A 15221-nucleotide genomic window follows, 5' to 3' on the forward strand; every position below is an offset into this window, starting at 1 on the left:
AGCCCTGGACATCTGGCTTACTAATACAGCACCTGTTACCCGACGACGTACGCGCTACATGGCTAAAGGAAAATAGCATTCTATTTAACTAAGACAAGATGGCGCAACGGCCCAATAACACCGACCTCCCACCCAAAGAGACAACTCAACCCTTGAAGGGGAAAGGACCGCATCAACAAAACGACCCAGGCGACTGGGAGTCGCAGGAACGGGAGCCATGGGCGAATGCGATGGAGTGCGTTCAGGGACAGGCACAGATGTACTGCTATCCACGCGTGGTATTCGAGGTTTTCGAACCGCACGTCTATACTCCCTTACCAGCCCAGCCGCCCTCTCCTGCGCAGCAGGGCGACGAGACTGGGGAAGTCCAACAAACGTGCGATGTTCAGTAACCATAGAAACAGCCAAAGGACCAGCGGCAACCTCCGGAGCGACACAAAGGGTGTCGCTGGCCAGTACAATAAACACAGTTTAAACGACCTGGCAAGAAAACACACGCTGACGCAGCATCTCGCTCCAAACGAACAAGGCAACGGTGGCACCAGGGACTACCCCCTGGGCCAAAGGCAAACCATTCGTATCAACATGGACCGGCGCAGGGGTAGTCTGCACCTGGACGACCGAAGCCGCCGATGGAGACAAAGGGGCGATGAAACTTTCGCACAAATTAGCAATATTACCTTACATAAACGCACCGGACTTACCAGACACGTCCGGAGAGGGCGATTCGACTCCGTCCGGCTCCGCCGAAGCAGGAGAGGATGGAAATCCCTCCCATTCCGGCGAAACCGAGCGGGGCGCAGGTGTGAAAACGACATCGTCTTCAGAGGATGATGAACGAGGACGAACTCCACGGAGAAGGCGACGGCGTCGTGGGGCGGATTCTCCCGATGGAGGCGACGAAGCTTTGCGGCGAGCCATCTGCGAAAAAACACCCATATTAGTAAGCTCAAAACATGCGAGAAAGCGCTGGAGGAGCCGTTACCCTTATTAGCTGAGGCAGAAGAGTGCGCACGTACCGCAAGAAGTTTGGTGGTTTGAGAAGAGAAGAGGAGAAAAAAAAAAGAAGAGAGAGAGAGGAAGCAAAAAGCTCAGCGTCAACAACAGAACTAAGCTCAAACGGGCGAAAACTGCAGTGAATGAAGCAGAACTGTTGCCATGGAGCGACTACCTGCGAAAACACACCTACACTCACCCAAGCTCCAAGACATCGTACCAAACATCGATCAACCGCACAAACCATTATGGGAAGGACTCAAGGGATTGGAATCTATAACACATTACCCATCATAACGCATATATTCATACTACAGTCTTTAAGGCTTCGAGGGCGAAGCCTCTTGGAGGGGAAGATAGTGTTAGGAGCGCTCGGAAGCGCGATAGCTAGATCCTTAGCTAAGATGCTTAGTCAGGTGCGAAGTGTTTATATTCGCACCCGCGGGCCTGAACTCTTGAAGGCCAGCGATTAGTTCTGCAATATACGTGGCTCTATCTTCTCTCCTATATAGACACTCCCTTTCGCACCGTAGCGCCCCATTCAGCTCGTTACCGACCCCCACGCATAACATTCGTACTGTAAGGATCCATTTTGCTGCTCTTTTTTAAGTAGCTAATTCGAATGCTAAAAGGGCAATTTATTCGCCGGGATTTGGCCTCTCGAATACCATGGGATTGAGATGAACGTTTTTCACCTCTATCGCAGCAAAGATATGCAGTTTTATCTTTATTTCGGCGCTGAATAACCACTGCATACCCATACTGCAATCCATGTGATTTAGCAGCCATTTCTGCCTCCTCAGCAGTGTTAAATTCTCTCCCAGATTCGGGTGCAGGAATACACCCAGAAGAGTTAAATTCAATGTGGTCTTCGTCAGGTAAATAGTCCATTTTAATGCAGTTGTTGTGGTTAAGATTATTATCCCTAGATTCAACCTCCGCGATAATCTATATATTTCCTATTAGGGATATGACTAAGGCACCTGTGTAAATACTATTTTGCCAAGACAAATTTTTAGAGCTATTCCAAATTAGGTTTAGTTGCCTGTGAAACTACTAGTTCTACCTGTGTAATTACCAACGCCCTTCTCCTCGCCTGCCACATGATTAGTATATTGACTTGCGGGGAAACCAGCAGATCACATGACCCAAGGTGACAAGGTCGTCACAGAGCGCCACGTACATGTAAGGGGCTAGAGCCCCTCAGCCTACTCGGGCCCTCAGCCCTCGTGTTTCCTTTCTCCTCGCCTGCCACATGATTAGTATATTGATTAGTACACTCTATCATGTGACTTCCCCCCCTTACTTCGCAATCGTCTCATCGCTGTTTCCTCTTCTCTTTCCTCTTCGACGATTCCTTTTGTATCCACCCTAGTTATTAGGTTATAGAGGTTTAGCCCTTGACATTAGGAATCGTCCTTGTCTGCCTGTCTGCCCGCTCGCCTGCCCGCTTGTCCGCCCGCTCGCCTGCCTGCCTGCTCGCCCGCCCGCTTGCCTGCCTGTCCGCCAGTCTATGGGAATATCTTTACGATGTCCGACCCGAATCCACTCCTCCTGCTTGTGCAGCAGCTCCAGCAAGAGCTCCAAAACCAGCGCCTTGATATTCAAAACCAGCGTAATGAAATACAGCAACTACGTGCGGACCTTGATGCTTCCCGAACAGATGTCCACCAGCTTCGTACGCAGCTTCTTTCCGTCCAGACACCCAGATCCCGCCTGCCAGATCCGCCTCGCTTTAACGGTAAACCATACACGCTTCGCACATGGCTCCCGTCAATTAAAGCAAAACTTCGATCAGACCAGCTCGTAGGAGCTGATGCTTTTGACTATGTATGGGATCGACTAGAACAGTCTCAGCAAGCTTCTGTCCTGCACCTCCGCCAATCTGCCGAAGAAAACCAGCTATGGGATCCTGAAGTTATTTTCTCTTTTTTCAGCGTCTATGCCATAACCCACGGGAACAGCAGGAGGCTATTCAGCGCTTTACTTCTATACAACAGAGGGATGACGAATCGCTTATCGCCTACCTTGCTCGTTTTGAACGACTTTCATATGAAGCCAATGTAAACTCATGGCCAGATATATCACGTGTTACCACGCTACACCGGGGCTACGGCCTAATCTCCGTCGAATACTAGAAGACTCGAATAATTCTCTCTTTGATCTTCCCTATAATGAATATATTGAACTTGTCCAGAGTACCGATCGGCGTACCCGTCCTAGTCCAAAATCAGCCCCGAAACCAGCTTTGACCCCGAATACAGACCCAATGGATACTGATCCGGTCCGAGTCAACTCAGTTAAAATAAACCCCAATCCTGTTCATGTTGGCTCTGTGAGAGTAGCCCGAGCTGCTTCGCCTGTTTTATCTGATTCTTCTCATGAATCCACCACCTCTGACCGCCGCCGTTTCCGACTTGCGAATAATTTATGCCTTTACTGCGGTTCTAATGATCATTGGATCGCAGACTGCGATGCCCGCTCTACTTTGTCTGATACTTCCGAGAAACCTCCGAAAAAGCTTACAGCCCGCGCCAGCAACCCGCCTCGCTATTAGGCCTCCTTCGGAGGCCTTATATAGGAAGGGGGGTAGTGTAAGGGGCTAGAGCCCCTCAGCCTACTCGGGCCCTCAGCCCTCGTGTTTCCTTTCTCCTCGCCTGCCACATGATTAGTATATTGATTAGTACACTCTATCATGTGACTTCCCCCCCTTACTTCGCAATCGTCTCATCGCTGTTTCCTCTTCTCTTTCCTCTTCGACGATTCCTTTTGTATCCACCCTAGTTATTAGGTTATAGAGGTTTAGCCCTTGACAGTACACGCTGTAAAAGACCAAGCTTTGTACGGACTCTTCGAAGAGTACGGGAGCTAATTGAAAAGCCTTCTTTATGCAATACATGAAGAAGCTCTTTTTCTTCTAGTCCAACCTGGAAAAAGAGCACCTGAATGCGAGCATGTAGATGGGGACCCAAGCTTTTTGTCCTGTCCTGCCTTTTAGCACCTGTCACGGTCCTAAACCTAAATTGAATGAAACAAGATCTATTCAGAACATAGGGCGACTCATATTCGAAACAACTAACTTGAAGAGCTATCTGAAGAGGTGTTGCTGGGAGAGAGGTGTAGGATGTGTGATCACGTGATTGGATAGGGCTAGGGCTGGAAATCAGGTGATCTGGAGGTCGTGGGCCCCGGGCCCACGACTTGACCTTGACCTTGCCGTGACAGCACCCCATATTTGAAGACGATTCTCCAATGTACTCTTGGCAACTTGAATACTGTGCCTTTCTTTAAGATAAGAAAGAATAGCATCAACTGTTTGTTCTGAATTATAGAGAGAAATAATATCAGCCTTGTACGGCACAAGATCAATGGATTTGCGGCCCATGTTTATACCTGGAGAAGAAAGAAATGTCGTACGTAGTATAGTCCCATATAATATACCATATCATTATGCAACTAGTATTAAGTAGGAAGGCGGTTAGAGGTGCGGTAGGAGGACTTAGCGAGAAAATTGATTTCTGGGGAATGGCCTTAATGGCTTGCCGTAAACCGTGCCCTCGCGGGTGGTGGGGCAAGGGCACGGTTATCCCCTTCGTCGCGCTATGTAGTTACAGTACTTCGGGTGGGGCACCGGTTAACGGTTTTCCGAGGTCACCACATCGTTGATGAAACCTTCAAGGCTCTAGACCTGGATTGGTAATGTCAGCGAGGTTTCAGGCACCCAATTTTCAAGAGGACCTTGCTGAGTTTCGGATGCCATCATTTATTAAGAGTGGAAGCATTCAATTAGAGATGTGACATTAGTAGTGTAGGTTGCCTTCGCTGTGTCCTTCCACACTCACGATCGCATCCACCGTCCATTCGTCACCTCAGGAGGCCATAGGAGGCCAATTTCTTATCATTGGGTTTACTTTGAGTCACGATGTTGGTGATGCTATTAGTTTTATTGTTGGTGCGGCATCTACCTTGCGCACATACCTCACCTCCCGAGGTTGCATCTCAGCGAGGGGCGGCGCCGGATAACTCTGGCAAACACGTCGAGGAGGGAAAGCTAGGTGCTGTTGCCAGTCAGAGTGCCATTTGCAGTCGACATGGCACGGAAATCTTGAAAAAGGGTGGGAATGCCGCTGATGCAGTGAGTGCAGCACACTACATTCAAGACATAAAGGTACTTAACGGGTTATTTAGTTGGTTGCAACGGTCTTCTGTGTCGGAGTAGTCGGTAAGTCTCGGTTGTCTCACTCCTAAAATCATGAAGGGACACCTTCCAGGTAATACTTGACTAGCTATGTACCATAGTGGCATAGGAGGGGGTGGATTCATGCTAGTCCGAGCGCCGAACGGTCCATATGAATTTATTGATTTCCGTGAGACCGCGCCAGCGGCTGCCTATGAAGATATGTACAACAACAACACCAATGCATCGATCTACGGAGGTCTAGCCAGGCAAGAGAAGCTGCCTCTTGTCTTGCATAACTGAAGCTGACTCCTGTTTAGTGGCGTACCGGGCGAGGTCCGTGGGTTAGAATATCTTCACAAGAAATACGGTGCTCTCTCTTGGTCGACTGTGTTACAGCCAGCGATTAAAACCGCACGTGAAGGGTTTCCCGTTACTGAAGATCTCGTCAGGTATATGCAGTTAGCGGTTGGGAGCGCTGAAGATTTCCTCTCTAAGAATCCCACGTGGGCAATGGATTTCGCTCCAAATGGCACCCGACTTGGGTTGGGAGATACCATGACCAGGAAGCGCTATGCGGATATACTCGAAGTGATTGCTGAGCGAGGCCCGAATGCCTTCTACACTGGTCCGATTGCTGAAACCATGATCAATGCTGTGCAGGAAGCAAATGGTATCATGACACTCGATGATTTAAAGAATTACTCGGTTATCATCAGGAATATTTCCCAGATTGATTACCGTGGGTTCAGAATCACGAGTACGACGTCACCTTCCAGCGGTATTGTTGCTATGAATGTTCTAAAGGTCTTGGGAACTTATGACGATTTCTTCACGCCTGGTAATGTTAATCTCAGCACTTATCGAATGGGTGAAGCGATCCGGTTCGGATACGGGGAGGTGTGCCATTTGGTTTTTATATGCCCTTCAAATGCTGATTTTGTTGTAGAGAACGAAACTAGGAGACCCTCTTTTCGTTGAAGGAATGGATAAATATCAAGACGACATGCTGAAGCAGTCCACTATTAACGAAATCAGGGGGAAGATCTCGGATTTTTGTACTCAGAACGTCTCTGCGTATGATCCTGACGGAATCGAGAGTTTGGAAACGTAAGTCCTCTATGTAGCATTGAATGTCTCCAATGGTACCTCACAGGCCTAGTCCAGGTACATCGCATATCGCAACGGCAGACCACTCCGGAATGGCTATTTCAATCATTACGACTATCAATCTTCTATTTGGGAGCCAATTGATGGTTCCAGAAACTGGTATTATTATGAATAATGAAATGAACGGTATTGCGTCTCGAAAACCCTATTAAAGTATTGTGCGACTACTAACGCTGAAAGACTTTTCCATCCCCGGTTCCTCTAATGCTTTTGGTTACATTCCTTCGCCCGCGAACTATGTCCGTCCAGGAAAAAGGCCCCTATCGTCTAGCACCCCAGCTATCGTGACTCATCCAAATGGAACACTGTTCTTCATTACTGGCTCTGCAGGAGGCAGCCGGATCATCACCGCTACAATTCAAAATATCATCCACGCAGTCGATGAGGGTCTATCTGCCGCCGAGGCTCTAGCGCGGCCCCGTTTGCACGACCAGCTCGTTCCGAACCAGGTGTACTTTGAATATTCTTACGATAACAAAACAGTTGATTTTATGAAAACGCACGGCCACAATGTGACCTGGATTGCTCCCGGTCGGAGCAGCACTGCACAGGCTATCCGGATGTTGCCAAACGGAACATTCGATTCTGCTGGAGAGCCAAGACAGCTAAATTCGGGCGGTTTTGCGGTATAGGGGAGTCCGCCGTTGGTGATGCAGTCTGTTGCAGAAGTGGCAAGGAACGAAGAACCCCTTCCTTGAAGCCCCCGTGGCCTTCTCTTCACGGTCGTTCTTTCCACATCTCAATGTAAGCAAAGTTGAATAAATTTAAGTATACCTACTTGAGTCTATCTTTATAGACGTAATGATAAAATTCAACCTCTTCCATTTGCTGCAGATCTTACGGGGCCAATTCCAGCTATAAAACCTATAGCCTACCAACAAATTGAGCTGTGAGTGTTATGATCATTCGCTCAGGGGAAGGAATGGTGGCAGAAGAACACTATACCAGCTGCACGCCAGTAGCCTACTTCAGGATCTGCATCTGGTAGTAACAACAATCAACTGTTTTAACTACCGTGGCCGACGTGCTCTAATTATCTATTCAACTACCTAAAGGAATGGGAGCGCTTCAGGGGGATCACGCTATTGTTACAACTACATGGGCTTGTGCTAGCTTTTTATTCACTCGCCATATATTTATCCATAAGAGGGTAAAAAGCCCACTGATAGTGCTGAGCCCCAGAAATCGCCGCAATAACTTTCGAAGCGAAAGTTAACAAGGAACGAGGAAGTTCTTGCACACTAGTGTATTGGTCTGTCGGATACCTGATTGTGAGACATATTAACTACGCGGAATGAGCAATTCGTGTAAAGGGCCCAACCGGTATGGAATTGCAATTCGCTATGACTCCTTTTTACCTAGATCAACTATAACCCCCCCGGGCCCCAGAGTCTCCATAATTCACTCATCAGCTCCCCTGAAAGTGTATCGATGATGCTACCCACACGGTGAGTTATCCGTGGGCGAGTTTGTTCCATGGAGCTTTTCTCGTGTGGTTGTTCCTGGTACCTATTCTCAGTTCTCACAGAGCTCTATAGCTCTTTTCAGCCAAAAGTCGATCAATGGCGGCCTAGATTGTGAAAGAATACTAAAGCAATTGCTGTGGACGTAACTGCCAACCCAACGTTCACCCACTGAGCTGCCCGGAGACCACGCAACAAGTCAGCATCGCCGGGGTATCCACCATTATTATTACCCTGAATGCTCGTCCGCACCGCCGTCCCGATAGTCAAACCTAACGCGCGACCAACATTGTTCGCAGTCTGTAAGAGGCCGCCACCAAGCGCTTGGTTTTCCTGGGGCAATTCTTCGGCAATAAATAGACTGCTTACAGGCCAAATTATCTCCGCGCTGAAGCATAGACACATGGCGGGGAAGCCGTAAGCCCAGTATGATGTTTCTGGTGGAATGGCGGGAAGAGCTAGGAGGAAAGGAGACCCAATACCGCAGACCAGGCCAACAAGGAGGATATAGAACCCTCTTATGCGTGAAAGCGCCGGTGAGACAACAAAGGAGATGAGTACTACGCTGGTCAGAAAGGCAGATACTAAAGTTCAAGCTAGCGAATCATAGTTCAAACACCATCAACGTACCTCCAGATATGCCAGCAGGGAGGAAGCGTAATGTTGTTTCCAGCTCGCTCAGATAGAGGTAGTCTTGATAGCTATAGCAAGAGGTCTCAGCTTCTTTCTCAAACTTGTTAGAAGTGGGTTAGACTCGATATTAACTAAAAGGATAACATACAAGTAAGTCGCGAAAACCACGAAGCTGTTAAAAGAAGCAAAGAAGCAGCCAACAAGAACAAAGATCGCAGAGAACCGGATGTTCTTAAACATTGACACCTTCAAGAGAGGTTGCCGGCGTGAGCCGTTCTCTAAGTGGCGCTGCCAGAAAGTAAAGGCAACCAGCATAATTATCGAGACTACTATAAGTGGCGGAATCCAAGCGGTTGCCCAACCGGTAACATTTGCCTCACTCAAAGACACAAGCAGCAGAAGCAAGCTACTTGAAACTATGACCGCACCGAGCCAGTCCATAGCTAGCAATTTGTTTCTCTCACCGTTAGCTTCAGGTCTCATATTGCTTGTCCGAAGCTGAGGGGCGGATAAAATCACAACTGCGCAAGTGGTAGTAAAGGCGGCTAGAATGGCAAGAATCCAGAATATCCATTTATAGGACAAGAACCCGCCTATTAGACCACCAGCAAGGTTTCCAAGGACGGACCCAAGCGATGCAACTGCCGCAATTGTAACATATGCTTTATTTCGGGACTTTCCTGGGGGAATCGTGGTGGCCACGGTCCCAAACCCCGCGGGTATCATCGCGGCGCTACCTATACCTTGCAGGGCACGGAGAATATAAAACGGTATCTCTTGCGCAGAGAAGGGAAGACAGAGGGTTGAAAGAGTGAACAGTGTCGAGCCAAGAAGGAAGACAGGGCAGTGCCCGTAGATGTCGGCAAGACGGCCCCAAAAGAGCAATAAACAACCCAGTGAGATATTGTAAATCGAGATAATCAACTGCTGCCGACTGGGAGATATGCCCATTGCTTCGCGAATAGCGGGCAATATAATCACCACCGACTGCGCGTTGAGTACCTACTCGGCCGAGCTCTCCGGTCATCGTCTATCCAAACGCCAGCTGCACTATGAGATGGAGATACATACAGTAAGGAGACCTGCACTGGATACAGTGCATACAAGTAGAACACTTCTAACTTTGGATAACTGAGGAAATGAAGCTGCAGTGCGCTGGCTCCCTGATTTAATGCCATCGCGGCAACGAGGCGAGATTTGCAGACTTTCGTCTGTGTTCAATGACCCCATGCCATCTGCATCGGGAACAAATAAACTGCCCCTCTTGCCCATTTGGTTAGACATCGTCACAGACATACACCTGGAAGAGGCCAAAATGGTGCGGTGCAAAATGGTCTCAAGTTCCCCCGAGAATGAATAGTGGCTGACTCAAAAGTAGCTACTTGGGACTAATATAGGTATATTTGCCCTGTGACTGGTACCCCTTCGTAAATTGCTGCAGTTATTTTAAAAGACTTGGAAAACATCCGTAATCGTACTATAGTAGTTAGTCAATCTTAAGAATAGTCAACTACGGCTAATAGCGAACATAAGTGGAATTAGTTATATAATAAACAGCTCAGCCCAGGTAAAGAGCTATGTACCCGGCGTTTCATAGCCATCGATTTTCATGAACAAGCCGTCCAGGGAGGGAGCATCTTCTATTGTTAACTGGTAGCGTGGTACGTGTGCGTCGGATCCATTTTCCAGCACCGACATCACATCAATGATGAAACTCCAAACCTTACGTGCGGCACACTGGCAGTCTCCAGCAAGTTCTTAGTAAACTCCACTTGCAAGCGGACTTCGCCTACCTTTGGAGATTATCACACAGCATTTTCCCAGCCAGTACTAAAATTGGAGGTACTAAATTTGTGGTACTTCGATAATCCGAGATAATTATGCAAATAGCAAGGCATGGGCCTTTGGCTTTAGAAATATAAGTTTATCTACCCATATAGTGACTACAGTACTTGGATGTATGGAGTATTAGAGAATAAAACTTGGTTGAAAATAGTAAGTTAGGTAAACTACTATTAACCTACTGTTAGCTAGTTGCTGGTATAATTAGAAACCCAGTCTCCAATTGGATACTCTACAGGCAATTTAGATATTAAACAATCCTACAGAAAAATCCATTTTTATCACAGTGACACTAATTCAGTTGCAGTTATATTATGATCGTTTCGGTTGTTGGTCCACCGGACCAAGAATTATTCCTGTAGGACTGTTAGCGACATTAAAGTTCTTGTTTGTGCTGTGAAACGTAAACGAATTTAATGTCAAGTCTAGGCCTCGCCAAAGCCGACGATGGGCGGGGGTACCACGCCCACGACGCAATCCCAGGCAGCCATGGGCCCAAACTCTAATTTCATACATTCAATTAGTTCTATAACTAGTTATCCTATTTCTGTATATGCAAATTTTGGGCGGCCCATTATGGATAGTAAAGAGGTGGGTGGCCCATGGGCTTGGCGAGGTCTAGTCCAGTCAACATCCAATACTCTACTTATTATTTGTACTGTACTGTAACGAAACATATATTATTAACTTGATTATTTCCTATTTACTGTGCCTACGATACATGTAATGCCATACAGCGTGGGGTTAAGGGAATAATCAATTACTTTACTGTAGTTGTGCAAACGCCACCGCGCATAGTGGCAATCTGCAGTGTAGCTTCGGTTAAACTTCTTGGTTATAAATAAGGCTCCTCCTTGGACAGAGCATATGACTATTTTTTTCCCCAATGTGAAAGGGCTTTGGATTCAATTTATGCTTAAAAGATCAATTTAGAAATCTTTGTCTTCTACTGCAGCGGCGATGACCCAGCTATGCAGCCAGCAGAAAGCTCCAGTTACTTGTCTGAAGACGATTGATATAGAAAAAATTATATCAAATGACCCAGGGGCCGCGAAAGATCTTCTAGAGGGAGCGGAATGCCCTGGGTTCTTCTTTGTTAATTTGCGCACGGCATCCTTAAAGGACTTACAGGCGGATATTGAGACAGTCTTCCAGCTGTCGAATGAGTACTTTTCCCAACCCCAGGGGGAAAAGGACTCCCACTTCCGAGATAATATTGACCGTGGGTACGTCTTTAAATCTTCTGTATTCTTACGATAGTCTTGCGAGTCTAATTAAGTTATAGGTATAAACGCGGGAAAGGCTACGAGTCTTTCGAGGTACTGTATCTCTGGCGAATATGCGTGCGTAAATATAAACTAGCACTAACATCTATAGCTAGATTGCGTGTGATGAACTGAAGGACGAAGAGCTCGCTTTCCCTGGCATTCTCGCCGAACATAAAGTGGTGTTGGCCCACTTTACAAAGCAGTGTGACTTAATAACAAAAATCATACTGCACAGCCTCTCCAACAGTCTAGGCCTGCAGGATGACGACCAGCGACAAATAGCAAATCTGGATGTAAAACCGAGTCCCTCGGGCGTGAAATTCATATCCGCCCCCACAAGTGCTCGCCTAGAGAACACTCCCGATACCACCCATACAGATGGAGGCCTACTCACACTTTTGTGGTGCCCACAGTGGTCCAGTCAGATCCTAGACCCACGGACCAACACGTGGAGCTGGGTTGAACACAAAGAAGGGCACGTCCTGGTAAATGTTGCCGATGCATTGCAACAGCACACAGGAGGAAGGCTTCATTCTTGCGTGCATCGTGTAACCCAGCTAGGCGACGGTATTAAGAGTCGACTCTTTGTTAGTTACTATTTAAGGCCAGTTCCAGTTAATGCTGGTAACACCACTGGTCTTGTACTGACTATTGAGTGATCATACAATGGCTACAGTAATGTGCGGTAGTTACATCCCCTGCCTTTGATTACTACTGTGATAGATGCACCACGTGGTCTGTTTGTATTGTTTGTATCTAGCTTGCTTTTATGCTTTAATGCTTCAATGCTTACTAGGGGTGGTGTAATTTCGATATTGAAATTTCACTTTTCTTTCGTTTTAAATTTCATTTCAAGGTGATTGGTCACCATAATTTTCAGCCAATCAGAACTTGGAACTCAGATTCTAGGACCATCAAGAAAAATTCTTGGCACGCCCCCTTGTCGATGATCACGTGACTTTATTTACTATTTGGGTTAGCATGATTTCAATTTCAAGGGGCATTTCAAATTTTATCGAATTTCAAAAATTTGTGTCACGGACCTGACCCCGTGACCGAGGTCATGGGGCCCCCACGCATATTCGTAGACGGAGTTGACCCCTGAAGGATTCCCTCTTTCCTCTCTTCGTGCTTAGTTTTCTTCCTAATATCAATCAATATCATCTACGGTTGATCCCTTACAATTTGTAATTGCAATTACCAACCCTATTGCTTACATCCCTGCACCGCCCACTCTCCACTTTCTTCCTCCTCTCTACGCATGAAATTCTTGTTAGATAGCACCAATTTGATCAAGTTGCTTGGCTGTCACAACTACTATGTAATAAAGCACAGCATCGCCAGCATAGAGTAGCTGGCATAATACTTACGTTTTGTCAGAGACCTATATCCTAGGACTTTAAATTTGTTTGAATCCTTTTGGTGTTGCATGTTGTTGGTGCTCGTATTCTGAATCAGAATTTCTGATATTAAAGTGTTTTGACTGCTGCATTAACGCAGGACCTGTAACTACGACAAACCAGATACATCTCAGGTGACCCATACTAGTTAACTAATTTAATTACTGTTTAACAACTGATAACCTGCAGTTTAGGCAAATAAGTTAGTGTAATATTAAGAGCCCGAGCATGTTATCTTGCCTTATCTGTTTTTCTTACTTTCCATGTCCTCGGAAATTAAACCATTTTAACTCCTAACAATTAGAGTTGCAACTAACGGGCCATATAGTACTCCTTTCCAAGAATATTACGCCCGAGCCATACTTTGCTGTTAGCGCTTGAGTTTCGAGTTAATGTACTGCCCCTTGGAATAACGTATAATGGTTGCACTGATTAATTCAGATAACTGGAGTTTAAAACAATATGTATGCCCTGCAACCACGACTTTTTTAAAAACTATCCGCTTCCCTTCATCATTATATTGAACATCCGCAACATGGCTATCGAGGACCGCTCAGCGAATATGTACAACACGATCACCCAGCGTTTGGAGGTCGTGACCGCCGACCGTATTAAGAACAAACTTCTTGCTGGAAACAATGTGAAGGGTTACTGGGGTAAGGTTCTCTCGTTTTTTTCCCTGGTATTTTCGTAACCAGAGTTGATATGTCTTCAGGGACTGCCCCAACTGGTAAACGTCTGTAGGATGTCTATATCTATTACGAATAGTTATATATCTGACAGTAGGACCATTAGCGCACATTGGGTATCTGGTACCTTTGGTAAAAGTTGCGGAGTTTGTGGCTGAGGGCATTGATGTAAGTATGGCAAGTGATATGTCTTTATACCTACCGTATAGTGCAGGCAACAAGTCTAAATATTCATATGGTTAACAGTTCACAATCCTCATCGCCGATTTATATGGCTTTCTTGTTAATTACGATGTGTGCCTGGAAACTGTCGAGTACCGAACGCAGTACTACACCTCCCTTATTACCGCTATCCTGAAATCCCTTGGTGTTCCCACCTCTAAGGTGCGTATCGTGCGGGAATCAGAGTACAGCATGACACAACCATTCTGCAAGGACAGCATGAGGATGTGCTCTGTCGCTTCGCTGGAAGACATTAAGTTAGTCGGACTTGAGGTAACCAAGACACCAATGATGAGCCCTTTGCTGTGCCCCATCCACCACGCTCTGGATGAGGTATACCTTGGATGCGATTTCCAACTGGGGGGTCTAGATCAGGTATGGATTTTTCTCAAAGAGAAGCACAGTGCTCCGATTTCTTTTAGCTAAGTCCGATTGACTTAGCTTGGTTTTTTCGCATTCGCCGACCGGTGCCTTCCTCGGATCGGCTACGAGCCTGTGTCGCATCTGGCTGCCGCTATAATTCCTGGCTTGACAACTGAAAAGATGTCTTCATCAGCCCCGGCTGAGACAAAGATCTCATTCTTGGACCCCAAGGATATTGTTGACAAGAAAATTGCCGGTGCTCACATCAGGCAGGGCGATATTTCCGCAAACGCAATCATGGCAATTTTCCAACATATCATCTTCCCTCTGCGTTTGCTGGGTATTCCTACTTCTACTATGATAGAAGTCCGCCTGCTTAATGGCTCGATTAAGCAATATCGTTCCTATGAGCTTCTGGAACTCGACTTTTTGAAAGGCGTGACTGATCAGGCTAGTCTCCGGTCCATAGTTGCAGAGACGATTAATCAGATTCTGGAGCCTGTCCGAGAGCAGTATAAAGCCGATGCAGAGTGGCGCTTAGTGGAGAAGCTCGCATACGCCGTATGTTAGGGAAGCTCTAATGCAACAAAGATAGGGCCAGTTAAGATTTTATTCGCTAGAAGAGACGCATCCCATGCTTGAGAAGAGACTAGGAAGACTAAACCCGTTAATATTTGTGGTTCTCTATGGATTTCTGCTATTTTTTATTTCAACATGACGGAGTTCATTATTCACGGACAAGAGTCGGTTGTCGTCTAATTTTCTGCTAATTGTTTATTTGGAATATTATTGCTTAAAGGAATTATAACTGACACGGTCCTAACCTAGAAAGAATGAAACAAGATCTATTCAGAACGTAGGGCGACTCATATTCGAAACAACTAACTTAAGGGAAGAACTACGTGTAGAGGTGGTGGTCGGGTTGAAGAAGGTGTGTGATCACGTGTCAACATAGGGTTGGGGCTGAAAAGTCTGGTGACTGAGCCATGACAATAACT

General features: G+C 46.5%; 6 protein-coding genes across 6 annotated transcripts; 4 read left to right on the forward strand and 2 right to left on the reverse strand.

The window, feature by feature from the left end:
* Positions 1 to 681: 681 nt before the first annotated feature.
* Positions 682 to 1243, reverse strand: ATNIH1004_005342 (uncharacterized protein; the record flags this gene model as incomplete). The annotated part of the gene is made up of 2 exons (XM_033569996.1): positions 682 to 921; positions 1241 to 1243. 2 exons carry the CDS (start codon positions 1241 to 1243, stop codon positions 682 to 684), a joined length of 243 nt encoding a protein of 80 aa, XP_033426028.1.
* A 1283-nt stretch (positions 1244 to 2526) lies between these two features.
* ATNIH1004_005343 (uncharacterized protein) lies at positions 2527 to 3553 on the forward strand (the record flags this gene model as incomplete). The annotated part of the gene is made up of 3 exons (XM_033569997.1): positions 2527 to 2913; positions 2961 to 3059; positions 3194 to 3553. The coding sequence occupies 3 exons, from the start codon at positions 2527 to 2529 to the stop codon at positions 3551 to 3553; spliced, it is 846 nt and encodes a 281-aa protein (XP_033426029.1).
* Positions 3554 to 4918: 1365 nt separating this feature from the next.
* ATNIH1004_005344 (gamma-glutamyltransferase family protein) lies at positions 4919 to 6975 on the forward strand (the record flags this gene model as incomplete). The annotated part of the gene is made up of 7 exons (XM_033569998.1): positions 4919 to 5131; positions 5185 to 5218; positions 5304 to 5397; positions 5494 to 6073; positions 6123 to 6283; positions 6336 to 6469; positions 6524 to 6975. 7 exons carry the CDS (start codon positions 4919 to 4921, stop codon positions 6973 to 6975), a joined length of 1668 nt encoding a protein of 555 aa, XP_033426030.1.
* Positions 6976 to 7902: 927 nt separating this feature from the next.
* ATNIH1004_005345 (uncharacterized protein) lies at positions 7903 to 9165 on the reverse strand (the record flags this gene model as incomplete). The annotated part of the gene is made up of 3 exons (XM_033569999.1): positions 7903 to 8366; positions 8437 to 8507; positions 8588 to 9165. The coding sequence occupies 3 exons, from the start codon at positions 9163 to 9165 to the stop codon at positions 7903 to 7905; spliced, it is 1113 nt and encodes a 370-aa protein (XP_033426031.1).
* Positions 9166 to 11241: 2076 nt separating this feature from the next.
* On the forward strand, positions 11242 to 12208 carry ATNIH1004_005346 (putative oxidoreductase, 2OG-Fe(II) oxygenase family; the record flags this gene model as incomplete). The annotated part of the gene is made up of 3 exons (XM_033570000.1): positions 11242 to 11507; positions 11567 to 11600; positions 11663 to 12208. 3 exons carry the CDS (start codon positions 11242 to 11244, stop codon positions 12206 to 12208), a joined length of 846 nt encoding a protein of 281 aa, XP_033426032.1.
* A 1276-nt stretch (positions 12209 to 13484) lies between these two features.
* On the forward strand, positions 13485 to 14793 carry ATNIH1004_005347 (uncharacterized protein; the record flags this gene model as incomplete). Its single annotated transcript, XM_033570001.1, has 5 exons — positions 13485 to 13605; positions 13665 to 13685; positions 13745 to 13806; positions 13885 to 14235; positions 14302 to 14793. 5 exons carry the CDS (start codon positions 13485 to 13487, stop codon positions 14791 to 14793), a joined length of 1047 nt encoding a protein of 348 aa, XP_033426033.1.
* Between the last annotated feature and the right edge of the window lie 428 nt (positions 14794 to 15221).

Source organism: Aspergillus tanneri, assembly GCF_003426965.1.
Source record: "Aspergillus tanneri strain NIH1004 chromosome Unknown AapTan_4_pilon_pilon_pilon, whole genome shotgun sequence".
Lineage (NCBI taxonomy): Eukaryota > Fungi > Ascomycota > Eurotiomycetes > Eurotiales > Aspergillaceae > Aspergillus > Aspergillus tanneri.